The 27,926-nt window shown below is 37.7% G+C and overlaps 1 protein-coding gene across 2 annotated transcripts; it reads right to left on the bottom strand.

Annotated features, from left to right (window-relative positions):
- Positions 1 to 23: 23 nt before the first annotated feature.
- Positions 24 to 27,926, bottom strand: AFG3L2 (AFG3 like matrix AAA peptidase subunit 2). 2 transcript variants are annotated; one of them, XR_014026126.1, is made up of 18 exons: positions 27,716 to 27,926; positions 26,029 to 26,128; positions 24,336 to 24,404; positions 20,158 to 20,273; positions 18,811 to 18,963; positions 13,411 to 13,485; positions 12,480 to 12,604; positions 9,755 to 10,028; positions 9,096 to 9,233; positions 8,677 to 8,830; positions 8,203 to 8,310; positions 7,810 to 7,935; positions 7,185 to 7,295; positions 6,214 to 6,329; positions 5,661 to 5,861; positions 5,141 to 5,222; positions 1,830 to 2,024; positions 777 to 1,012 (listed from the first exon to the last, which is right to left on the bottom strand). XR_014026126.1 is itself a non-coding variant. In XM_081325266.1 (17 exons), exons 1-17 carry the CDS (start codon positions 27,836 to 27,838, stop codon positions 773 to 775), a joined length of 2,424 nt encoding a protein of 807 aa, XP_081181392.1. In that variant the 5' UTR covers positions 27,839 to 27,926; the 3' UTR covers positions 24 to 772. The 2 variants fall into 2 exon arrangements, 1 of the variants encoding a protein (XP_081181392.1); XM_081325266.1 differs by lacking the exon at positions 5,141 to 5,222 and having other exon boundaries at positions 24 to 1,012.

Genomic DNA, 27,926 nt, shown 5'->3' with positions numbered 1-27,926 from the left:
TGGGCCAAGGATCCAAGAGAATCTGCCTGTTTGCACAGTCCAGTGTGCTGATTTTATTTCATGTTGCTAAACTGTATTTACAAAATACATTTGTATGCTCAATATTTTACAATCTCATGTAGAAAAAAAATCCACACTTTATTAAAACTGCAGTAATATAATTTAGATTTTACACTTCATTGTAGCCACAGACCCCCATCTCTCTAATTACCAGCTTTTCAGTTTGATCACAGATACCTGCAGGGTCTCTTTACTGGACAACAAGGTAAAGAAATAAAATTCAAATTGGTGGTTGAAAACTTATGTGCTTCATCAAAACAAACATATGAAAAGCAATGTGGGATCCCAGGAAATACTCTTATGATCAAAGCCAACAATTTCAGGATATTAACAACTCACATTTGGTAGAGGTGATCAAAAAATAAAATTTTCCCGGTGGTCTGGGAAGTTGTACATTCTAGGGCAGTTTAAATATATCAGTTTACACAACTCTTAATAACAGATCTGAATTGCTGCAACTCTAGAAGAAATTCAATGTAGACCCATTAGTTCTAAGAACTATACTTTTTAATCAGGGATTCTGGGAAACAGCTTCCTGTGGATTCTGAATACTCTGTAGAGGGAAAAACCCTCCTAGTTCATCAGCCATGGCAGGCTTGTTCCAATAAAGCAGAGGATAGATACTTGGACACCAGATTTTTGAAGTGTTTCCCGTTTCAGTGTGTAACTTAATCTGTGTCACTTTTATGTACAACACCATCATACTGCAACCCTAAAAAGGCACATGTCCTCTGATTTGCCTGGCAATTCCCTCATCTGTTGCCTCTTCTTTCTCCTCACGCTCTTTGTTCCAGTCTTTAAGGCCTTCTGGAAGTGAAGTATCTTCATCTAAACTGCCTGTGCCTTCAACAAACTCTTCATAGGTAGATTTTTCAGCAAAAGGTCGGGGGCCAAGCATTTCAACCATATCACTCTTATCCAAAACCTCCTTCTCCAAGAGCCTTAAAGCCACCTGAAACAACAGGCACACATGTATTACAAGGAGGTTCAGCCTCTAATTTTTCATTCCACAATCCTAATATAGTATGTACGGATAAAAAAAAAATTCAAGATTTTTAAAACCATTAACCTCTGCTGAATTATGTTCTGAGCATATTACAGCACTACTTATTACAAGGTCTTCCAGGTAAGAATATGCAGGATGAACTCTGCATCTCTGTATTTCAAGCTTTCAAAAAACAAAATGCATAACTTTTGTTCTGTTATAACTAAAACACCATCATTTATACTAATTAGATGTCTGGAAATAATATTTCTGCTGCTGTCAAAAACTTTTGAACACTGATTATGGTTATTTTTGTATAACTGTACCTTTGAAAAAATAACAATATATTCAATAGATACTGGCATTTCTGATACACAGAACCTGGTGAAATTCTTAATCCCTAATTTTATATTGGAGGTAGGCAATTTTCATTTGTTTCTGTTCTTGGAGCTAAACTCTTAAATAATAATTCTTGGGAACCAGATAATGCTGGTATTTGGAAGGAAAAAGGAATTGGGGAAAAAAGGATTGTCTCAGTTTCTTTAATCAACTAGAACAGGGGTCTTCAGACTTGGCCCTTTTATGACTTGTGGACTTCAACTCCCAGAATTCCTCAGCCAGGCACACTGGTTAAGGAATTCTGGGAGTTGAAGTCCACAAGTCATTAAAGGCCCAACTCTGAAGACCCCTAAACTAGAAAATCAGGTTTGGACCCGACTCAGCAATGATCTTTTAACCTACTTAGATAAGAATCTTATGCCCCTCCTGATAATAGAATGCATACCTTTTCTACCTCAGCCTTCTTTTCAGTAAGTAGAGATACTGTCCTTTCATAAGCTTCATTAATAAGCGTTCGCACTTCTTCATCTATTAATCTTGCAGTTGCTTCACTGTAGGGTTTGTCTAACACCATGTCTCCTTGGCGGGGAAGATCAAATGAAATTTGCCCAACTTTTTCATTCATTCCAAACTGAACAATCTGAGGATTGAACAGCAGATTAGTTAAGCAATTTCTACAACACTTAATCAAGAATCAAATATTAGTGGGTAGCTGTTTTCAGTGATAACGGTAGCAATAGGTAAAATGAGGACCCAGATTGTTGGGGGCAATAAGCTGACTTTGTAAAATGCCGTTTGGGGGGGGAAAGCCCTAATAAGCAGGCATATACATAGAATCTTACAATCTTCTTAGATTGTAAGCCGTCCTGAGTCTTCGGAGAAGGGCGGGATATAAATGGGATTAAAAAAAAATTAGTTGACAAGCTGACTAACATTAACTGTTCATATGTTAATATGAAGTTGGCTTCTAGGCTTCTGGGCAAGAACAGAATAAAAGTTCCAGTGAGAACCTCTGCCAGGATATTGCTGGCCAGGAGCCAGGTTCTGACTTTTGAAAATCTTTCAGGAAGGAGACATCATTCGGGATTGCCTGTTTGCACTCTGGAAAAGCTGCTCTTCATGAAGAGACCACAGGAATTGAGTTTCTTGATCTGTGATCCACTGAGAATTGAGCAGCTTGGGAGCAAAGGGATTTAAAAGACAACCTTAAGTACAGAATTAATGTTCATTTAATCAGCAAAAGCTTCACTTTCTTAATCACTTTATACCCTAAAAGAGACATTCCAAATGGTGGTAAAGGTCAAAGACTCCCTGGATCAGGAAAAAGATCAGACAATCAAGCAGAACAATATCTTAATCAAGGAACTACCAACTCAAACAATCAAGCAATAAATCATAGCTTAATCAAGGAGAAAACAACACCCCCACCAACACTGACAAGCTACTATAAAATAAAGAGCAAACCTCACCCCCTTGAGCACTCAAGATGCTACCTAGTTGGGTAATAAAATGTCTGCAAGCAAACAACCAAGCTCAGAGAACACCAAGGATGCCACAGTTCAACCCTGAGCTACATATAGTTTCTTCTCGAGGCGAGGCTGCCTGGATGTGATGAGGGCCAACAGTTAAGTGCCACTGAACCATAAGTCTTGAACTTGTATGGCACCTTCTGCCAAATGCTTCTTTCCTAGGCTATCCAATGCTTCACCCCTTTCATGTTTCTTCTGATAAAAGTAACTGTAAACGCCCAAGAATTGATGGACTGGAATATGGCCTTTCAAAACAGTTCTTGGGCCATTTGTTGAGCCATCCCATCTTCCCGGCTTCAGAGAGGAGGAGGAAAAAAGAAACAGGCCACCATTTGCCGTTTTACAGGGGGGAAAAACAGGCTTCCAGTGCTGATGTTCCTTATTCCCTACCTTGAATTTATACTTGCACTTAACTCCACTGGCCCCCCATGTGACTGGGACTCCTTGTTCTAATTAAAAGGTAAAAGGTAAAGGTTCCCCCGCACATGCGTGCTAGTCGTTTTCGACTCTAGGAGCTGGTGCTCATCTCCGTTTCAAAGCCGAAGAGCCAGCGCTTGTCCGAGGATGTCTCCGTGGTCATGTGGCCGGCATGACTAGACGCCAAAGGCGCATGGAACGCTGTTACCTTCCCACCAGAGTGGTCCCTATTTTTCTACTTGCATTTTTACGTGCTTTCGAACTGCTAGGTTGGCAGAAGCTGGGACGAGTAACAGGCGCTCACTCTGTTATGCGGCACTCAGGATTCGACCGGCCAAACTGCTGATTGACCTTCTGATCGACAAGCTCAACGTCCTAACCCACTGAGCCACCCGGTCCCAGCTCCTCAATTCTGACACACACAAAAAACATTCTCTGCCCGCTTAATTGTCCTGCCTTTTGTTTCTTTTATTCTTCCCTTATCCTCAGTCTGAGATGAAACCCTGAGGGAAAATAGCCCTTCTTTTTCTGGCAAAGGCAGAGCTAGGGCTGAGGACAGATATCCTTCACTAGATGGAACAAAACCTAAGCCATATATAAGTAATCCTTGACATGTGGCTGTTATGGACCTTGCCCGTTATGCTCATATGTCGGATGGTTGTAAAATGAGTCAGTCACATGGCCAATCCAATTTTATGACATTTTTACATCATTGTTAAGCAAACACCATAGTTGTAAAATGAACACCATGGTTGCCAAGCCGCTCAATGGTTCGCTATGGGCATGCTTTTGCCAAACACCAGAAGTGCTGGTTTTCAGCAAAACTATCATAAAAGACACACACATGGTTGGTGTGGGTGCAAATGGCCACAAATGCAGCCGTGTTGTCAAGTACATAAAATTCCACCATGTGATTGCAGAGCAAGTTCACCATTGGAACTTTGGATCCAAGCCATAAGTCCTCTTTTTTGGGTCTGTCGTTAACTATGAACAGTTGCTAACCAACCAGCTGTTAGGTTGAGGACTCCAATATAAAGTTAAGAGTGTTGCATAAAATGCGGAGAGATTTTTCTTTGTATTCCACAATGTTAGTACTAATGAACATTCCCTATATATCAGAAAATTCAAGAGCAGTTAAAAATACTGCTTTGCAAAAAGCATGTGAATTAATTAATTTACTACCATTAGATAGTATGACAACCACCAATTTAAACAATTTAAAAATTATGAGAAAAATTCATGGATTACATCACTATCAACAGACTGGATAATTTTATTGTACCTGCTAAAACAATCGCAGGATACTTTAAATATTAGTTGTTAGGGAGTAACAGTTTGAGAGATATTACGCTTGCCCTTTTGATTCTGTAAGGTACTGCATGAACCATGTGTGATATGGAATACCGGATTAGATAATCTTCACCTGATCCACAATGGCTTTTCTTATATTTCTTATATTCCAAAGGAACATGGATACCACTCTACTTATTACTATTAAATCACTGTAATTTAATAGTTAGAATGGAACTTATACATACCTATTAAAATTAAATATTTAAACTAATTGCATCAAATTTTGTAACAGAAGTATTCAGTAGAAATTTTTTTTTTAAATCCCATTTATATCCCGCCCTTCTCCGAAGACTCAGGGCGGCTTACAATTTAAAGCACAAATCAATGTGCTTAGCAAAATTAGGGATGCCATAATTATTTGGTTATTAAATCGATAATAAAGGCACTAGAAAGTCTAAAGTGTAACATCAGCATCACTGAAATGTATGGAACCTGCTCAAGAATGCAATACACACACCTGTGCAGCAGTTCCCATTCATTCCTATGTTCTCAGAGAGCTGCTTCAGAAGAGGCTCTTCCTGGAATTCACCCAATACAGCCTGTAAAGGGGATGAGGCACATGCTTAATGGCTATCCAGGAAAGTTCTGTTTGGCAATAGAAGGCCCAATTTTGTAATCTAAGCTGTCACTAGGAGACCCGAGCATTTCAGCATAAGTCTCTAATTCCCCTGATTGCAGTTAATGCCAGTAGTCTAAAAGCCATTTAATCAAAATTATAAAGTACTTTGGGCAAGGCAAGATGATAAAATGTAAATGACCAAACAAGGATTTTTAATTTTTGCATGAAGAAACAAGAATTCTGCATTTTGGGAAGAAAGCAAACTCTTTTTCAGCCTGCGTTAAGCAGATTTCAGATGAAAGTTTGAGAAAAACTGTGGTATTGTCAGAAGATATTAATAGGAAATAGTATGTAGAAGCAAATTTCTTGCCAGACAAGATTTCTACAAAGGTGTGAAACACCAAGTAAAAATACAGACCTGAGCATATGCACTCTGAGTAACTTTCTTTAAGTCATCTTGGGCCCCTGTTGTAATTTTTCCAAAGAAGATTTGTTCTGACACACGTCCTCCCAAAGTCATACACATTCTGTCCAGAAGCTGTTCTTTGGTGTACAGATACTGTTCTTTCGGCAAATACTGAGCATAGCCCAGTCCTTTCCCACGAGGAATAATAGATACCTGGTGTCCGAAGAGAAATAGAAGTATTTGTTATAACAAACCAACCAACAAATAAACAAGCAAACATTAGCTTATAACAAATCTGTATTTCACATGACTGCTATCTCTGCAAAGAAATTTTTAAGTAAGAAATATGTAAGACATGACTTTTGGATTCAAAGATATTTAAAGTTGATTTAATAACTTTCCACTCTATATGAAATAAGACAGATGATTAATTCAAGGCATCCTGGTTTGAAAGCCTGCACTGCAAAGGGAGATGGCCAAGGAGATATATAAAAGGCTCACCTATAATTTATCTCAACTGAGAAGCAATCCTTCAAAAGAACCTCTGTGCCACAAGTCAACATACCTTCAGAAGTGGATCAGCGTGTTCCAGAAACCACCCAGCAACTGCATGGCCAGCTTCATGATATGCAACTGTTTTTTTTTCTTCTGGTTGCAATATTTGTGTTTTCTTTTCTAGGCCTTTGATTGGTTAAATAAATAAGTATTCAATTAGTGTAAGCAATTCCTATGGAGCATATTTCTCAGCTGCTGTGCCAATGGGTGGCTAACATGAAAACATGGTACTAGTAGATAATTTTTCTGTTCTCTCTGCACGAGTGAGAAATTACCACGAGAGGAAGAAGAAAAAATATTTTTAGGCAGAAGCCACAGGGGCTCCTATATACTATTTTCAAGTAAGAAGCAAAATATCATTCTTGCTTCGTAGCAGGGATGCCAAAAAATCAGACTGCCAGCCAAAGCAAAGTTTTGTGGCCACCAAAGCTGCCTGCATAGGTGGGGTTAAATGAGATTATGCTTTTTTGCAGTTTTAGGGTTACAGATGAATGAGCAAAACAGGTGCCTTAAACTTTACCAATGCTTAAGGCACCTGTCTCATCTGCTTAAAATGCCTGCCCCTGGGATGTAACTTTCATTGGGGGCATCTAATGAAAGAGGAACTCTTACTGCATTAGGGGCGCAAAATGCCATTTGACCATCAAAATTTTGAGTGTCATGTTTTTCTCATTTTTTAAAAGTTCTTATTCCCTCCTCCATCCCTGTAAATTATTCTATGGACACCGCACAGATGCTCATGGCATCCAGCCTATCACTCTCCACACGCTAATGGAAGTATTTGCCAAACAAGCAACTAATAAGCAGGCATATACATAGAATGAAAGCTACTGCTAAGCTTGTAAGCCGCCCTGAGTCTTCGGAGAAGGGCGGGATATAAATGGAATTAAAATAAAATAAAATAAATAAATTAGAACATGAATAAAAGAACCAACTGATAACAGCACCAATAATGTAATCCACAATGTGTCAGCTCCTCACCTCCGATCACTCTTTCAATAGCTTGCTCGAAATGCTTTTGACTTATGGCATCTGCAAGATGTCTTGCAGCAATTAAGGCAGCTTCATTGCATACATTAGCTATATCCGCACCTAAAGGAAAGAAGGCATAAGAGACACATAATTCCAGGCTGTTTCCATTTTTTTAAATCATTTACCACAAGGAGGATACTTTGAAATTTTATATCTCAGTGGCTAATGTCTCCACTGAAATAAATGCCACTCCTGGAAAAATCAAACTCCAAATAAATTTTGAGTCAATGATTTAAAAATTATCTGTTCAGAATCAGGGCAAATAGCTAATATGCTCATAAAGAATCCATTCAGTATACCTAAATGATTGGGACCTGAGTTAAAAGAAAAATTATTTGCCAAGCTCCAGAAAATGATTTTCCGTATGCTGAAGGCTAACCTTATTTTGTTATTGACTCTTTCCCTTTGAGGGTCACACTATACCATCTTCAAATTCCTTCGGCTAAAATAATTTTGGCATATGACTTCAGGAAGACTAAAACCAAAGTCTTCTTAATATAAGTATAAATTTAGTAAATGATATTTGTGATGCAATGTATTAAAAATGTATTAGTTATTACATAGGATTACCTACCTGAAAACCCAGGGGTTAATGATGCAAGTTTCCGTGCTAAATTATCTTTATTCAAGGTAGTATCCAACTTAAGAGGCCTCAGGTGAACTTTGAAAATAGATGCTCTTCCTTTTATATCCGGTGGCCCTTGGGAAGTTTAAAAAATATTTTTAAAATACGTTCTTTAAACAAATATTTTCAGACATGTATACTTTTAATAAAGGCCAATAGTCTCTAATTACTCCATCTCTCTCATCTTCCATGTATAAAGAGTATCCAATTTGAGAATTTTTTAGATACGCAATTTCACACGTTACGCTTGCTAAGATGCTCCAGGAAAATAAGAATTCCACCTTATTTCCTCTCTGCATATTATTTAATATCTTTACAAGACCAATATGGGGAACAGCTTACCAATGAAGATCTGTCTATCAAAACGACCTGGCCTCAAAAGGGCAGGATCCAGAATATCTGGTCTATTGGTGCCTGCCAAGACGACAACGTTTGTTGCGGTGTTAAAACCTGTGAATGAAACATAATATTTAGTAATTACTGATTATTGCAAATATATTATTTTCTAAAATAGACCAACAAATTATGTTTTGACTCCTAATTATTCAGAAAAGCCATAAAGAGGCAAAAATGCATATATTAAAGTGGGAACTGTGCTTCGACAAACATTGATGAAAAAAGCTGTTGCAGTGAATTTTTAAAATATTTTTTTTTCTTATTCCATAGTTCTTTACTGCATTTTGCTTTCCAATTCTCAAAGTAAGTTACACGGAAACAATAGAATTTATTTCCATTTTATCTCTTTAAAACTGTACTTTTATTTTAATACCTAAGTAGTAAGATGTATCAGAATTACTACAAAATTTAAAGAGTTACCATCCATTTCTACTAGGAGTTGATTGAGTGTATTTTCCTGTTCACTTTGCCCTCCGAAGTTACTCCTTCCTCTCTTTCTTCCCACTGCATCTATTTCATCAATGAAGAGAATGCAAGGCGCATTTTTACGAGCCAGAACAAATAAATCACGAACCTTTGCAAGAGAACAGAAAGTATTTTCAATGACTCAGAGCTATACCCCTTGTTTTTTATTCAACAGAAAGTTACCGCAAAGTCATGAAATCAGGCAGATTGTATTGTAGCCAATAAACTAGATGTAAAATGCATTTTGTGCAAATGGTAAGATGTCTTAAAATGGAAACAAACATTTCACGTTTGGTTTAAACATAAAATTAAACATAATTTTGTTGTTTGAGAGCCAAATATATTGCAATAAGAGAGCAAAGTTATAGACTTACTCTAGCAGGGCCCACGCCAACAAACATCTCTAAGAATTCAGAACCATTGACTGTAATAAAAGGAACATTGGCTTCCCCAGCTGTTGCTTTTGCTAGAAGCGTTTTTCCAGTGCCTGGGGGCCCAGTCAGAATAGCACCCTAAGAAAAGGTAGGAATAAAAGTTAAACATAATTACACACACACACACACTCATCATCATTCATTTTTGTCATAGTATTAGCAAAATTCAGCAAAGGATTTAGATTGGAGGAAATGTGAAATATTTAAGAAGCTCAATCCAAATTATAAGATTTTATGTCAATACACAGCACATACTTCCTACTGATGAGATGAAGCCAACATATATTAGCCATGTTTATTCTTATTTTTTAAAAAACTTGCAACCACCATGTGTTAAGGTAAATCTGTACTAAAAGGTTTACTGTTTTTTATCTGAAAGGAAGTAATGGGATTGAGTTAATTCAGCAATAGGATTTAGGTAACTGAACATCAACAGTGAGTTATTTAAATTCCATAAATTAATAACAACATTTTTCTTATTCTTGCAGATAATTAAAATTAGGAAGATAATACACTGTGACTAAGTTTGAGATTACTATTCCATACCAAAGAGATTTCTAAATATGTCTGGCTCTAAGTCAATGAATGAGAATTAGTACCTTTGGGATCTTTGCTCCAAGATCTTGATACTGCTTTGGGTTTTTCAGAAAGTTAACAAATTCCATTATCTCTAATTTAGCCTCCTCACAGCCAGCTACATCTTTGAACTTCACATCTATTTCATCTTTTAGGACTTTAGCAGTTGTTTCACCAACACTGAAGAGTCCACCCATTCCCCGGCCTCCTCGGCCTAATCCAGCTGCTCCTCTTCTTATTGAATATAGCAAAAAGCCAATTATAAGGACTGTTGGCAACATATTCAGCAGAAATGAACTAAAAAAAGGATAAAAACAGAAAGTTGGTATAAAGAATGGCCTAGTCAAAATATTCATACAACCTGCCAAACACAATGCATGGAAAATACATTACAATGTATATATTTATTGTTAGGAATATGCTAAATTTAATAGAAAGGCTAATATTTGCACCAGCAGAACACCTGCTCTCTTTTTTTAAATGTTTAGGAACAAACCATCTATGTCCTAAAGAGAGCAACAGTGGATTTATTTATTTTTCTGACAGCACTCCTATAACTTATTGCAAACAGCTCTAAGTGTCAGAGCCGCCACCTTGCGCTCTGCTATTGCTTGGTGCCAGTCAGCCATGCTCTGGGGAGACTGGAAAGGAGTGTGTGTGTGTTTGGTGGGGAAGTACCCAGGGGTAATGAAGAGTTCACTGTATCAGCTAGAGATGCGACTTCAAGATTAGACGTCTAAGAACGGACCGTAGCTGCATTCCAACCCACACTTGGAGCGGCCATTCTTTAAACATCCTTTTCGAATTTGATTGGACAATTGGGGGCCGGCATGGGGATGATGCTAGGGGATAGGATGTTGTTGTTGTTAGCTGCGAAGTCGTGTCCGACCCATCGCGACCCTATGGACAACGTTCCTCCAGGCCACCCTGTCCTCTACCACCTTCTGGAGTCCATTTAAGCTCACGCCTACTGCTTCAGTGACTCCATCCAGCCACCTCATTCTCTGTCGTCCCCTTCTTCTCTTGCCCTCAATCTTTCCCAGCATTAGGCTCTTCTCCAGTGAGTCCTTCCTTCTCATTAGGTGGCCAAAGTATTTGAGTTTTAGCTTCAGGATCTGGCCTTCTAAAGAACAGTCAGGGTTGTTCTCCTCTAGGACTGACCGGTTTGATGTTACACTTGGGGATTTTGGTGGGCGAATTTCAGTTCCGGCTTAATGTCAAAGCTGCCTTAACTTGAACCTTCAAGTAAGAATGTTCCTTAACTCCATTCACTGAGAAAGGTATAGTTTACAAAAGATCAAGTGAAACACAGTACAGCAAAGCCAGAACTGAAATTCAGGTGCCAAAATAGGATCCTCCCCATACTGGCTGCCAAATGTCCAATCAAATTTGAAAAGGATGTTTTTAGAAGGTCGTTCCAAGTGTGGGTTGGAATGCAGCTACAATCTGTTCTACGGCAAACTCTGCATTACCCCTGGGTACCCCCTCCCATCCAGTCTTCCTGAAGTTCATGGCAGACTAGCATTAAAGCAATAGCAGACCGTGAGGTGGCAGTTCTGACACTAAAGTTAATTCTACTGAGGTAAGTGCAAACGTAACTAAAGAGAACGTTGGATCCCAACAATTGTTTAAAATGATGAAAAATTCAGATAATGACGAGGAAGCAATGGTTTCCTTCATACATATCACACTGAAATAGCTAACAAAATAATTTCCCAAAACACTGAAAGAACTCAGCAGCAACTACTCAAATACCCATATCTGAAACCCATTTTTGCTTTGAGTTCTGAGAGAACAACAAAGGCTTTAATGACATAAAGCAGCTGCTGCTTTTAGAAGCAGCTGCTCTTGCAAAAGTGAATGTTTATAGTTTTCTTCAAAAATTTCAGTCTTATGTTCTATAGAAGGCACATGACTCCAGTGAGATTAGCGAAAATGTTTAAAAATACCTCAAATGTTTGTTGGAAATGTAGTCAAAGACCTGGTACTTACTACCATATCTGGTGGACATGTCCTAAAGCTAAAAGATTCTGGTTTAACATACATTTATGGTTGGAGAAGATGATTAAAAAACAAACAGAATTTAAACCAGAATTGTTCTTGTTAGGAATGATAGGTCCTAACTATGACAAGGAGAGCAGTTATTTAATATTACATGTATTAACAGCAGCGAGAATTATCTATGCCCAATACTGGAAAAATGAAAATTTACCGACTGAAGAAGTATGAATAAAGAAAATACTAGATTGTGCAGAAATGGATAGATTAACTTTAGAGATTAATGAGAATGAGGGTTTAGTTTACTTGGACTGAATTTTATCAATGGCTAGATAACTGAATTAGAGAGAAAGGAAGGTGATATGTATTTTTGAATGTATTCCAGTAAGAAAAATATTATGGATTGAAAACTTAATATTTTTTTATTATAATTTACTATATTTATTATTGCTAACAATCATTAACTCTAATATTCTCATTTATATATATGTACCCAGACAATATGCTGTTTGCCAAACATTGAATATTATCGGGGAAAACCCCAATCCCTATCCCAACCTTCCCTGTATTCTACCCCATCCCTACCCCTCCTTTTTCCTTCCCATCCTTATAAAAACCAATAAAACCCTTTAAAAAAAATCAGTCTTGGTCCCAATAACCCTTCAGAATTGTTTAATGCTGCTTTTTTAGTGATTTTTAAAGGTACATTATAATGCAAAAATTAAAATATCTATCATTTAAAATGCTTACCCATCACTTTCTGCTGTATATACTACTGGCAATTTGTTCTCTCCTTCTATGCCCATCTCCTGTTGGGCAGTTTCTAAGTTCCGCTCAAATGTATCCACACTTCCAATATTAAACCAAAGAAATTGCTGTAAACAAACCAAAATGGTAGCAATTTAGTTTTACTACTTAAGGTAATTTTAGACAGACAAATAATACTTAATTTCAGACAAAAGGATTTCATTATGCATTAAGTGAAACAGAAAAAAAAATTTATTAATTGAATTGCTATTCAGCCTTTCATTCAGCTCAAATTGCCATATTTTTCTATTTTTCCCAACAGTAACGTGTAACAAAGTTAGAAAATTCTGGATTCAAATATGCACACTGATTTCATAGGATTTTAAAGATTAATATACAATTGAGACCAACATATTTTCTTTTGGGGTTGATGAACAAGCAGTTGGAAAAAAAATCACAGAAATAATTTGTTTTGTGCATGATAACGGAAGTGAAATTACTGTATGCACAAAAATGAAAAGATTTGGCATTAACCCCAATGGAGGAATGATTGGTGAAGATGGAACTTGCCGAGATGCATAAATTGACTTCTTTGATCAAAGACAGTATCTGTTTATTGCTGACTGGAAACCTATGTGGATTTTTTGCATAAAACAGAAAAAATGAACTTACGATTTATGGTTTTAATTATTAGAAAGAACATATTGTTACTGAGATGCTTAACAGATTAAAATTAAAAACATAAATTTCTTAAAATGCAACAAAAAACCCATTTCTGCTCCACAAGCCATAGTTTTGTCAATTGCATATAAAGACCCAGACCTTTGCCATAATGCTATGCAATAGGGGATTCGGACATTATTTAACTTATAGGAATGCATGTAAGTATAAATATTGCACCCCCTGATGTTTGCAGGCTACGAGCTCAATTTACCCCATCAACAGGAGATTTCCCTGGAATAAAGACGACTCTAACAAAGCGTTTGTTCACTACTTCTAGTTTGTCCACCTATCAAAAAGAAAAGAAACATATTATTACCAGTATTCCTTGTTCATGTGATACTATATTTCTATTTGTATAAAGGCAGGAAAGCATCAGTACTAGATTTATTGACTTCTCCAAATTGGTCTCCTTACTAATTAAATTAGAGGCTTTAATCTGAATCTGTGCTATACTCATGTAAAAAAAACACCTGCTCAATTTAAAATGACAAAGAAGATGGGTGAGGTTGATAATTCCAGCAAGGAGCCTTGGTGGAGCAGTGGGCTAATGCCTCCTTAAGTAACACCAGCTGGCTGCAATTAGTGCAGGTTCGCATCCCACCAGGCTCAAGGTTGACTCAGCCTTCCATCCTTCCGAGGTAGGTAAAATGAGGACCCAGATTGTTGGGGGCAATAAGCTGACTTTGTAATAATGCCGCTGGGGGGGGGGCGAAAGCCCTAATAAGCAGGCATATACATAGAATGAAGGCTATTGCTAAGCACATTGGTTTGTGCTTAAATTGTAAGACGCCCTGAGTCTTCGGAGAAGGGTGGGATATAAATGGGATTAATTCTCCCAGTGAACAGACTGCTATTGCTTCCTGTTATGCATAAAACTGTGCTCCTGATCACTGGTCCAAAACATAATGTTGGGCAACGGGAGGAAGAACCACAGAAAGTAAATGAGAATCCACTAGTCCCTGCTTTGTGATCCTTTTATGTATCTTGAATTGCACTGGTGGGCCCATTCTTTAAACAAATATAACAGTACCTGAAGCCATGGATTGATTAACATTACTTAAACCTATTTAACGCTACCATTTGGTAAAACGTGCATCTTTTACTACTTGCAATAGAGCTTTTTCTGAATTTCCGAACTTCCTATTTAACTTCTGAGATACAATGAACAGTTAAATGTAATTTACACACTGAATAATGTAATTGCTCCATTAACTCTCTATCACCGATCAAAGTTTATAGTGTTTATAGCACCTGAAGGCAAGACAAGAAGTAACAGATGGAAAATTAAAAAAAGAAAGGTCCAACCTAGAACTAAGGAGAAATTTCATGTCAAGTGAGAACAATTAAACGTAGCTTGTCCCCAGAAGTTGTGGGGAGATTTTTAAGAGATTGGACAGCCATTTGTCCAGAATAGATCTCCTGCTTGGGCAGGGGGTTGGACTCCAAGGATTCTTCCAACTCTGTTATTCTGTAAAAAACTATTCCGAGTCTGTCACTGCAACATTAATAGACTTACGTATCCCAAGTTATACACAAACTATTAAGATACCTATTTGCTTCTCTTGAGGATCATGACTTTAACAAAAAAAAAAACAAACACCACAGGGGTTAGAGAATATCTTGCCTTCAGTTCACCGTGTGTGTGGTAAATTTGTGGGACCCCCTCTTACTTAGAATATCTGCCCACTCTACCAGATTAGGTAAGGTAGGCACGTTCCAGTTCTCTTCCCTGAAATGTCATTTAGTGAGAAGTGTGCCTTTTCTGGATTGCCCCTATTTTACAGAACATGCTCTCCCCAATGATTTGAAGGCCACCACCATTTTAGCTTTTAGCTAGGCCAGGGGTCGGCAACCTCGGCTCTTTTATGACTCGTGGACTTCAACTCCCAGAATTCCTGAGCCAGCATAGCTGGCTCAGGAATTCTGGGAGTTGAAGTCCACGAGTCATAAAAGAGCCGAGGTTGCCGACCCCTGAGCTAGGCTATCAAGACCTGCCTTATTATTATTAGAGATTTAAATCGTGCACATATAAAGAGGATATATAATGTTTTAATCGAACTGGACTCGGAAATGGAATTAGTTAAAGATTGTATGATAAAGTGGGCACAAAATATTCAGGAACCAATTTCGCTGGATACTTGGGAGGTAATTTGGGTTAGAAATGTTAAATTTACTCAGGCTCAAAATTTAAGAGAAAATTTTTATAAAATGTTTTATAGATGGCATCTGGATCCCAAAAAGTTGTCTAACATGTATCCTAACTTACAGTCTAAATGTTGGAGATGTGGTAGTTTAGAAGCCACCTATTTTCATATGTGGTGGACTTGCAGAAATATAAAAGCTTTTTGGGTTAAAATTTGGTGGAACATTCAAAAGATTTTTAAGAGAAAGATAAAGTTCTCTCCGCAATTGTTTCTATTGGGTATTGTTGTAGATTGTGATGTTAAAGAAACCAATTTGATGTTGAATTTGATAACAGCAGCACGGTTACCGGTGGGACAATGCTGGAAGAAGGATAGTTTGCCTACAATAGAAGAATGGATGTTTAAAGTTTCGAATCTTGCAGAAATGTCTAATATTTCTGCTTATTTGAAGGATCATTCACAAGAAAGATATATTTCAGTTTGGAGGAGATGGATAGATTATATTCAGAATAAATATGGGACTAAAAAGTTCCATTTAGCTTATGAGTAGATTTTAGAGGGATATTGTTATTAATTTTAGTGTTAGTACTTTGTATGTATTTATGTTAAAGGGGAGTTAAAGCACATTATGAATTTGGTTAATTTTATATTATGGATAATCTTTGGCTAGAATATGATTATTATAACTATACCCTGTATTTAGCTCTGGGAAGTGGGGGGGAAGGGGGGTGGTTTGGGGTGGGTGGGATTTTGGGATGTATTGTAAAATCTTGTTTTTGTAAAACTCTTTAATAAAAAAAAAAGACCTGCCTTATTATTGAGATTCTGGGATAGGATTGTATAGACAAATAGTTTGGAATGAGGGCATCTTAACGGGATGGTTAAGACACAAGGGTTTTCTTTTTATTGCTCTTATTATTGTTTTATAATCACTGGTTTTATTGTTGTGAGCAGCCCAGAGTTACATAAAATGGGTGTCCACGTAAACCAAATAAATACATAAATAAACCACAAACAAATAAATGGATGTACTACTACCTTCTCAAAAGAATAGATTTTATTTTATTTTTTTTGGGGGGATAGGAAAATGAGTCCTAAAGTTCTGAAACTAGGACTTGTATTTATTCATATGGAAATGTGAGGTAAGAGTGATTATTTTTAAAAATAAATAGACCTGCAAGAATATTCCAAGTATGTATTTGCCTTCTGGATAATTTAAAGAAATCCTATTCAAGATTCTTTAAATGTTCAATGTTTTTCAGACAAGATGGCTTAGGGTAGAGATGGGACTATCCAATGTTTTTGTATCCAACATGTCAAACTTGGGCAGGTCCTTCTCTCTTTCTAAAATATGGCAGTTTGAAATCAAATTGCTCTGTATATCTCTTTCTTTGAGTGATTTAGTGAAGAAGGAAGGAATCATGTTTCTTTCTTTGTCATCAGATTATTAGGACTTCAGACAAGCTTTCTGACACTATTAAGGATATGCAACCCTTATATTCTATTTTTCCCCCCTCTGGAAATCCAAATCAATTTACATGGGCACATTTTTTTACATTAATTCAACAATACCAATAACTTAGCTTGGATTGAGAGAGTGGCCCCAGATCAGCCAACAGGTTTCTATGGTTGAGGATCGTAACTTGGGCGTTCTCCTGGATTCACGGCTCAGTTTGGAAGATCATATCAGAGCTGTGATCAGGGGGGCTTTTGCCCAGATTCGCCTGGTGCACCAGTTGCGACCCTATTTGGACCGAGATGCCCTACGCACAGTCACTCATGCGCTTGTTGCCTCCCGATTAGACTACTGCAACACTCTTTACATGGGGCTGCCCTTGAGGACCACTCGGAGGCTTCAGTTGGTGAAAAATGCAGCTGCGCGAGTAGTAATGGGAGTTTCCCAATACTCTCATGTAACACCTCTTCTCCGCGAGCTGCATTGGCTTCCAATTCTCCTCCGGGCGAGATTCAAGGTGCTGGTGATGACCTATAAAGCCCTAAATAGCATGGGTCCGGATTATCTCAGGGAGCACCTGCTGCCAGCATTAGTCTCCCAGCGTCCTGTGCGCTCCCACAGGGAGGGCCTCCTTAGGGTTCCGCTGGTTAGGGAATGCCAACGGATGGTTCCAAGGGGGAGGGCATTTTCTGTGGGCGCGCCTGCCCTATGGAATGAACTGCCGGTAGAACTTCGGACTGTCCCAGACCTTCACTCGTTTCGCCGGGACCTTAAAACTTGGTTGTTTGATCTTGCTGGCCTGGACTGAGGGGTTTTTAATTTAATTTAATTTTAGTTTAATTTTAATTTTAATTTAATTGTGGACTAGTCTTAATTTAATTCTATTTTAAAGTGTACTTATTTGTATTGTTTTAACTCGCCCTGTAAACCACCCTGAGTCCTTTGGGAATAGGGTGGTATATATAAAATCAAATAAATAAATAAATAAATAAATAAATAAATAAATAAACAGGATTCCTCCCATTCTAGTTCTAAGACTTTAACTGCTACTCTACTTCAGCTTATATATAAATAAAACTATTCCTTGTATCAACTTTAGAATACCCTCTTCTAAAATACATACATATTAAAGTTATTATACTAATTACAATGTTAAGTACCTGAATTATGGTACACATTAATATACAAATAAATAATCAGAACACCCATAATATTTAGAAACTAAAGTACTTTCTAGAAACTAAAGCAGCTCATTAAGAAACTCAAATCTAAAGTATTGAGGTATTTGGGCCTTGCAACATGGGGAACCATCATCCACTGAATACAGGAAACAGCCTTATGCTAGCCAATCCATCACTCCCTCAAAAACAGACAACTTATAAATTTACAGCTTTTGTGAACTTCAACTTTCAACAGATTCAGCCATCACCATAAATAGTGAAGAATGTCTAAATATTTTGTAGTTCAGTTATGTCAGGTGAGTCATCAGTTGTCCACTTTTCTGACTGGTATCAGTTCTTCTAGGATTTTGATGAGAGTCATTTTGTGTCAGGATACATTTTGCATGTATCTTCTGCAGACAAAACACTAGTTCTGGTTACTGCCCTTGATATTATATAGCTATTTTATTTATTTATAAAATGTTAACCCAAATCAGACTGAAAGTTCCACGATCTACTAGGCTAATCTGTGTTGAGGTGACTTAATCAAACTGATTATTTTTTATTTTATTTTATTTATTTTAATTCCATTTATATCCCGCCCTTCTCCGAAGACTCAGGGCGGCTTACAAGCTTAGCAGTAGCCTTCATTCTATGTATATGCCTGCTTATTAGGGCTTTCACACACACACCCCCAAGCGGCATTATTACAAAGTCAGCTTAATTGCCCCCAACAATCTGGGTCCTCATTTTACCTACCTCGGAAGGATGGAAGGCTGAGTCAGCCTATAATTATAAATTATAAATTATGTAGCGATGCTTTCATAAAATTACTTCCTCTGGCTACTTACAATTCCTTTGGAAAGAAAATTGTTGACAAAGTCTTTCCACGTGATTTCTCTTCCAGAATTCCTGAACATAACGTAATAGATTACCACAGACCAGAAAAGAGAAGTTGAGATGAAATAATACCGGAACTCTTTATCATCCCAGGGAAAATCACCCTAAAAGGAAAGAAGAGGCATTACTATTTCCAGAGGATAACTCTGTATAAAAAGACAACAATTTCTTATTTTACGCTAACAAAAACAAGCAGGTAGCTTTTAAAATATCTTACCAATTACAATTATCTTTCACACTGTATCTTTTACAATGTTCTAAAAATATTTAAATTTTGTACATCACCCCCCCCCCCCCCAAAAAAATGCATTAAATGGCAGGCACTATAAATTATAAACACAAGCAAAGATTATAGCTGAGATAACTATAGGTGCTTACCACAAACACTCGGCTTAGGTCAGAGACTTGTAAATTTAAAATACAGAGTGACATAATTTGTATTGCCTTCTACACTAATATAGAATTTTATTTAATAACATTTTCTTAAATGGACAGCATTCCAATGGCGAAAAGAGACGGAATATAATGTATTAATGTTTTTTATTTATTAAGGCTTATATGTTGCTCCAGTCCACAAGGACTTTGAGTGGTTTTCATTCCCTTCTCTTTACCAAATTGCCTGTTTGGGCTAGGGCAGGGGTAGGCAACCTCGGCTCTTTTATGACTCATGGACTTCAACTCCCAGAATTCCTGAGTCAGCATAGCTGACTCAGGAATTCTGGGAGTTGAAGTCCATGAGTCATAAAAGAGCCGAAGTTGCCTACCCCTGGGCTAGGGTTAAGAAATAAAACAGGTATCAGTTGACTCCGTGCTAATGAATGATCTCCTCCAGTAACTTCATACATACAGGTACAAAAGGGATACAAGGGACAAGCCCTGTAGCACTCCGTAACAGAGCAGCCCGGGCTGCAACTTTTCCTGTTCCCACTACCACTGAATGGAACCTCTTCTATAGAAACCATTGTAAAACAGTGCCTTTCACTCTTAATCCTTGGGGGGGGGGTGTGGGTGTGGGTGTGTGGCCACACAGGACTAGGAAAGTCACACTACTGTATCCCAGTCCCACCACAGATCATCCATATGGGCAGCCAAAATAGTAAGTCCACCATATTTTCAACAACCGTCCTAAAAAGGGAGACTAGATTATTGTTATTGTTGTTGGGTTGAGTGATGGCTTCTTCAGGAGGGGACGCATCATCCTTTCCTTCAAAGCAGATAGGGCCATTGTCTCTCTCAAGGATCCATTATCTACAACTCCCACCCAGCTTTCTGCTAACTCTTGGAAAAAGAATTGGAACCTTTTGTAATCTTGACCACCAGTTAGAATCTTCTTTCTTGCCACCTTTTTTGCCTCCACTACTACCTCCTCCACTGCCAGATTTGGAAGTTTGCTGGGACTCTGCCTCTTTTGCATCTATAATAAACATACATATGTTTCAATGGAAAGTATAAAAGACTTATTAAAATTATCACTCTGACATTCTCAGACATGGTCGGTTCTGTATACACAATATTTATACAACAGTAATCACTATAATAGCCAAACTAGACCAGGCATGTCAAACTGCCGGCCCATGGGCTGGATGCGTCACATCAAAACCGCAATGGGGAAAAAGTTGTGATACATTGTGCAACATCATGTGATGTTGCGAGTTTGACATGCCTGAACTAGACCATTATACCATTATCAAAATTATATTTTGCACATCTAACCTAGAACGGGTATCAAGAAATCATACAAATTTGATCAATAAACACTATTAAATCCAATATCTAATATTAACTGTTGTGGTCCTCTATTTCCGACCTAACTGAATACAGATACCATGATACAGGATAGTTCCATTGCGATACAAGATGAGATAGCTCCAGTCATTTTGGTGTGTCAATAATCTCAAAGCCAGGAAGTCCACAACCTGAGGTCTCTGAAAGCCCCTAGGATGTAATCCTGGAGTCTTTCAAAAGTTATCAAGTGCCAATTTTTAATGTAATTAATGAGAGAAAATAATTTACTACACAATTATAGAACAATCATATTAATTATATAATTTTAATTAGATTTAAACATTAACAAAATTTTCTATGGGCCTCATTTGATGGATGGTACTTCACTGAAAGACTTAGTGTAGTTTCAGCCTTGCTATAGAGAAGGACGTCTCTGACAAGAACAGGCTTCTTTGTGTCAGTAGTCATAGTGGCTTCTTTCCCACAAAGTTCATCAAATTGTAAACATCTGATTGTGGAATTTTTGCAGTTTTACAAAATTTGCATCTACCCAGCTCCTTCAAGATAATAACCTAAGAAAAATACTAATATTCAAATTAGTATTACAATTATGCTAGTACCATCAGAACATGTAAATACTGAGGGGAAACAGTTTTGTAACCAATTTACAAATTACAGATAGCCCTTCTGGAAAATATCAAGAAATAAATTGGTATGACTGGAATGTTTCAAAGGCTGCTTGCTATTTTCCAGTACAGTACTGGTTTTCAATAAGACAAGAAGCAATGGGTGAAAGCTCATCATATATTTCCGGATGTATTTATTAAAATATCTGTACTAATGTTATGGCCTGCAAAATAGAAGGCTGGAAATTCAGTTTCCTCTCCCAGATGCCCTGTGGGTCCTAAGGGAAATAAGGTAAGTTTAAACCTAACCAAGAGAAGGCTTAGGGGTGACATGATAGCCGTCTTCCTATACTTTAAAGGCTGTCACTGTGAAAAGATGGTTGATTTATTCTCCAAAGTAGCTGAAGGCAGGACAAGAAGCAATGGGTGGAAGATTATCAGAGGGGGAGCCAACCTGGAACTAAGGAGAAATTTCCTCACAGTGAAAACCATTAGTCAATGGAACAGCTTGCCTGAATTTTGGGAGTTCCCTGACTGGAGGTTTTCAAGAAGGGATTGGACAACCATTTGTCCATGATGTAATAAGGATTCCTGCCTTAGGTGGGGGTGTGTATGTGGAGTACATGACCACCAAGGTCCCTTCCAACCCTATGATTCTATGATTCCCTACATCCTGGTCCTACTTTTTGCTCTGAAGTGGCAGCTTAGTCGTTCCTGCTGCAACCACTACCCTTTAAAGGGGATTCATTTGGCATATAGCCCCTAATATCAGTACATAAGACATACGATTCTTTCAACCTACTGTCCTTTCTAGCAACTAAAACATCAAAAAACAAATGTTGAAGTAATCTTGATAATGCCACATTCCGTTTGTGCAATGTATTAAAATCCCTTTCTAGCTGTAGGCATTAATAATTAGATATTCAAGTGGAAGGAGAAATGGCACAAGTTGCATTTTAACTGCAACTTTCATATTAGCTAAGAAAGAAAAAATTCAACATAAATTGCAGTATTCCAGGACCCAAAGTGATACTTGAAAAGAAAGGCCGGGGGGGGGGGGGATTTGGGGATACATTGTAAAATTTTGTTTTTGTAAAACTCTTTAATAAAAAAAAAAGAAAGGCCTTCAGCCCCAAATCTTGAAAGGGGCTAGAAAGAAATTTAATTACAGATCATCGTAGCAGAGTCTTCCCCCCCTCCAATGAATATAGTTTGAAATAGTAATAAATGCTAACCACCTAATTATGTAACTTATACAAAGATAAATAAAGATTCCAGGTATCGTGCAGGAAATAGATATAAAAAATTGAGCACAAATTTCTGGCTACCTATATATTTATCTATTTCTTTGCAAACCGCTGATAGGGAAAGTGAAAACATCTTTTGATAGACCTCTGTCCAGAAACATTTTTCTCTTTCACTCTGCCTTAACAAAGAGAAACTTTTTTATGTGCTGTGTGTGTGTCTGTGTGTTGTTTGCAGAACCTAATCATTTTATTTTATTTTTATTTTTATTCCATTTATATCCCGCCCTTCTCCGAAGACTCAGGGCAGCTTACAAGCTTAGCAGTAGCCTTCATTCTATGTATAAAGGTAAAGGTAAAGGTTCCCCCGCACATGCGTGCTAGTCGTTTCCGACTCTAGGGGCCGGTGCTCATCTCCGTTTCATAGCCGAAGAGCCAGCGCTTGTCCGAGGACGTCTCCGTGGTCATGTGGCCGGCATGACTAGCACGGAACGCTGTTACCTTCCCACCGTAGTGGTCCCTATTTTTCTACTTGCATTTTTACGTGCTTTCGAACTGCTAGGTGGGCAGAAGCTGGGACGAGTAACAGGCGCTCACTCTGCTACGCGGCACTCGGGATTCGACCCGCCAAACTGCCGACCTTCCGATCGACAAGTTCAGCGTCCTAGCCCACTGAGCCACCGCGTCCCTTATTCTATGTATATGCCTGCTTATTAGGGCTTTCACACACACCCCAAGCGGCATTATTACAAAGTCGGCTTAATTGCCCCCAACAATCTGGGTCCTCATTTTACCTACCTGGGAAGGATGGAAGGCTGAGTCAACCTTGAGCCTGGTGGGACTCGAACCTGCACTAATTGCAGGCAGCTGGTGTTACTTAAAGAGGCATTAGCCCACTGCTCCACCAAGGCTCTATCTAATCATGATGAACCTCAGGATAAAAAGGTCAAAATTAGCAAGATGGCAGATGGACTATTGCAATACAGGCCTCGCTTCTTTAAGTAGCATACAATGTTGGCAGATGTACAAAAGAAGTGGAACTTCCATCAACGTTTTTCTTCTACACTCTTGCTGATTTTGACACCCTCCTCCTATGAATACTATTGCCCTCCATGTTACCTCTTTTCTTTGCCCTCTTATTATTTACAACCACAATTGAGCCCAAAAATTCCATTGCTAAGCATGACAGTTAAGTGAATTTTGCCCCATTTTACAACCTTTATTGCCATAGTTGTTAAGTGAATCACTGCAGCTGTTAAGTTAGTAACATGGATAAGTGAATCTGGTTTTCCCCTTGACTTTGCTTGTCAGAAGGTTGCAAAAGGTGATCACATGACCCTGGGACGCTGCAACCGTCATAAATGCATGCCAGTTGCCAAGCATCTGAATTCTGATCACAGGACCATGGGGATGCTGCAATAGTTGTCAGTGTAAAAAAAGGTCATAAGTACCTTTTTTCAGTGCTGTTGTAACTTTGAGCGGTCATGAAACAAAAGATTGTAAGACAAGGACTACCTGTAATATACATAACAGTTATCAAATATTTCAGCTCTTTGCTTTTGAGTAACACCTAATATATAACAAATCTGATAATGAACTAACAGTGAAGTCAAATGGTGAAGTCAAATCTGAAATGTGAGTAAACACAATCGATATTTTGTCTAGCTAAAGGGTAGTAACAGAAAGTAAAACAACAGAAGCGAAGAACAGGAAGATTATCTTTAGAGGGAACCATTTGAGCCAGTTTTAGCACTGAATTATGAAACAATAAACGTGTGTGCTAGTGCACATGATAATTAGAACTAATGAGTGTTAAAATGGAAGTAACCAAGTTAATATTCATTCTACATACAGGCCTCTAATGAAAGTGTGTCTTGGTACCTTTGGGTTCTCCATCAGAATCTTTCACATCATTAGGTTTCTTTCCCCCAGGAAAATATTTTTCAAATCCTAGTAAAATAAAGCAGTGGAAATAAAAATCACCTTGACATTGATGCCTAAGATAGTACAGATATTATTGTATAAATTATCAGGTGGCTTCCAGGTCCAATTCAAGGTGCCTTCGGGGCCTATAACGTCACTAGTGGAGGGACCATTTACTACGAGCTGCTTCTGCCCACTGGGTGTAATGAAGCAAGATGGATGTACCTTAGATTCTGCCTATCAAATAGTGTCACTTTACAGATCCAGTAGGCACATCAATCTGGTTGCAGCACCTGTCTTCTGAAAGATTTGTGCAACTCCCATCCTCATGATGTCCCAGAAACTGGGCAGGGGGGGAAGGGAACTCAGTTGTTCTCCCAGGCCATAGAGCTCCTTTTAGTTTGGAATAATATTTTTTTACATTTTTTCTTTTATCTGTAAGCTACCCAATCAGCTAGTCTTGACTAGGATTGATTAAACAAACAAATAAAATAAAAAAATTCCATTAATCAAAGAAGTGACACATAATTGTAATTTTAGTTCTTCCGTATTTTTATATACCTAGATCCTTTATTCCATCAGGTGGCTAATTCAGTTAAGCTACAGTTATTAAGCAAAGGAAATTCATGCTCACAAACACAATCCAGTATTAAAGGATTCCAGTATAAAGAAGCAATGGACAAGATGACCTTTGATTTGTGCCTTAGAATTATTTTTTGACGTTCAAAATTTGTATATATGTGCACATTTATTTCTTAAAAAAAACTAAGTCATATTTAAGAGTACTGTATTTGTTCAGTTGGCATAAAGTAAAGGGACGTCAAAAACCAATTTACCTATATTATTTATAGGAAGGTTTTTAAACATTTATAAATAATAATATAGTAGACATTTTGGAATTAAACTAAAAATGTTGTGTTTCTTTTTTATATCAGAAAGACAACTCAGTATTCTTTCTTTGGTATCTTTTATCAATTGGCCATTAATTGTTCAATTTCAGAAAATATATCCATTTGTAGATATCTCCTTTGAAATTTATTTTAAATTAAAAAAGTATTTGACAGTACCTGGAGCTAGAGAAAGTTTTCAAAAAATTATGAAAATATATTAATAATCCTATTGATATCACTGAATTTTAAGATGTTGAAACTCAAATTATAAAAGGAATACTTGAAGCCTACATATTATGAGTTTAAATCTCATTGCACATTACTAGCTTCCAGTAAGTATTATTATAGAGATTATAGGATTTCAGAAAGATATAGCTGCTGTATATTTTTTAAGATGGTATAAGGAATTTTCCAAATGGAAATTTCATTGAATGCAATTGATTACATTCTAAACTTACTTTTTAATAAATAAAATACACATTTTGCAGAACATGACAATATGTACAATAAATATATGAAACATTGGTTTCAGAAATAATCATATTCTGAACAATCTTTGTGAAATTAATGAGTTTTATCTTAGTGGATTTATTTAAAGTGAATTTGAGTACGGTATTTTTAAACCACAATACAATCTGCAAACCACAGATTCATATATCTCTCTTGCCATTCAGAATAAATCTTGCTACCTGTATACATCCTTTTACATGAAGGAGGTAATAATATGTAAGCTATATGGTATCAGTATTATATAGCAATACCTTTTGGAGGTTGGGAAAAGAGTTTTTGATAAGCAGCAATTACATTTACAAGAACACTGTTTCTGTTTGTAGGAACCTGGGAGATCACTTTATCGTGAAGCTGAAAAAAATGAGAATGATCATTAAGAATGAAAATCTTTCCACATTTTTAGTACAATTTTATGCACATTTAAAAGTAACTTAAGATGCTTATAGTAAGGATTACAGGCAAACTGCATCCAATATTTTCTTAGATTTTAATTTACATAAACCTATCCAGGATTATATCTCACTGACATCACACTTCCACTATATTGTATTCCACTATTCTGAATTCTTATGACAGCCCCAGGAAAGCAGTACTTGGAAACGGCTTTTAACACCCAACAATATCACACACGTATAGAAAGCAATTTGGAATTTCTTAAAAGTTGCAACAGTCTTATATCTAACAATATACTGATCAGCAGAAATGATCAGAAAGTCCATGAAAATAAGTAGGAGATGAGGAAGATAATCCCTGTTAGCTCTTCCTTGATATCTATGTGAGCCATGGAATACAGGTAGTCTTCACAATTAGCACAGAAATAAAATTGTCTGGTAAAAGGCAAATAGATTGTGGTACCAAATGTCTAAGGAGATTCTCAGCCATCCAAGTTATGGTTGTCTCAAAGATACTTTTTCAAAAGGCAACTGGGCCTTTTGTCATAGTCTTTAGGCCATAGTCCAATTGCCTTTTGAAAAATCATCTTTGCGACAGAATGCTGTAACTGTATACTTCTTCTGGCAACAAATTTAACAGATGTCTTTTTCTGTTTAACAATTTTAAAGCTAGGTAAGGTTCGTACATTGTGCTAAGCTGGGGTTCACGGAGTAACCGGATATGAAGGACTGGGTTATGCAAGCAACAAACAGACCAAATTCTGGTTTAGCAGGGTAAGTGGTTTAGCCATCTACTGTATATTTTCATGCTGGTTTTGAAAACCGGAGGGAAGCTTCTTTTCTGAAACTTATAAGGAACCAAAACTTAAAAGTTCATCTCTTTCCCAAGTAATATTCTTTCTAAAATCACATAATCCAGATAACTAAAGCATAATTAATATGTGCTAAATAAAATAAAATAAATAAATCACGCTGAATGAAATTCTTGCTTCCTTATGTAATCGGACACTTTAGCCAAGCATTTTACAAGAATCCCAGTTCACGATACGAGATTTTTGTTGCACTGTATTTTTTTTTTAAATTTTCTCACGATGTGGAAGCTCACTCTTAAAAGTCTCCTACAGAGGATGCCCCGCTTAAAAAAAAGAGCATAGGGCTGCTTAGTATATAAAGGTTATCCCTAAAGTAAGCGATCCTGATCTGAACAGGGATATTTATTTAAACAGGCATTTAAACAGGCATTTATTTAATCGCTTTTAACTTTTGTATCCTGTTTTTGTATTTATTGCCCTGTACACCGCCCTGAGTCCTTCGGGAGAAGGGCGGTATAAAAATGTAATAAATAAATAAAATAAATAAATAAATATCTTGCCGCGAGCAAAAAACAAAAACAAAACGCAAGCTACGCAATCCGTTTCGTTCCAGCCGCCGACTCAGTTGATTCGGGCGATCAGGGGTTCAAGAAGCGCTACGGGGAGGGCAGCCGCGGAGACACAGGAAGAAGGCACCCCATCTGCCCTTGCCCTGCTTACCGTCTGTGACTCACCTGTCTCATGGAGCGGGAAGGGACAGCTCGACCTCGGGACCAAAGCTGCAGCTGAGCTGCGGGGACCCCAGCAGGGGTGCGCCGGCAACAACCGCGCGACAGCCAGAGGCAGCGATGAGCCATGGCGCCCCCCCCCCAAACAGGCCTAAAGGCCCCACAAGCACAGACCTCGCACGCCTCCCGAAGAGGCGGGCTGAATCACGCTCCTGGC

The sequence above is a fragment of the Vipera berus genome, assembly GCF_964194415.1.
Source record: "Vipera berus genome assembly, chromosome: 3".
Classification (NCBI taxonomy): domain Eukaryota; kingdom Metazoa; phylum Chordata; class Lepidosauria; order Squamata; family Viperidae; genus Vipera; species Vipera berus.
Note: the sequence above shows the minus strand (reverse complement) of the source record. Positions and strands in the feature narration are given on the sequence as shown.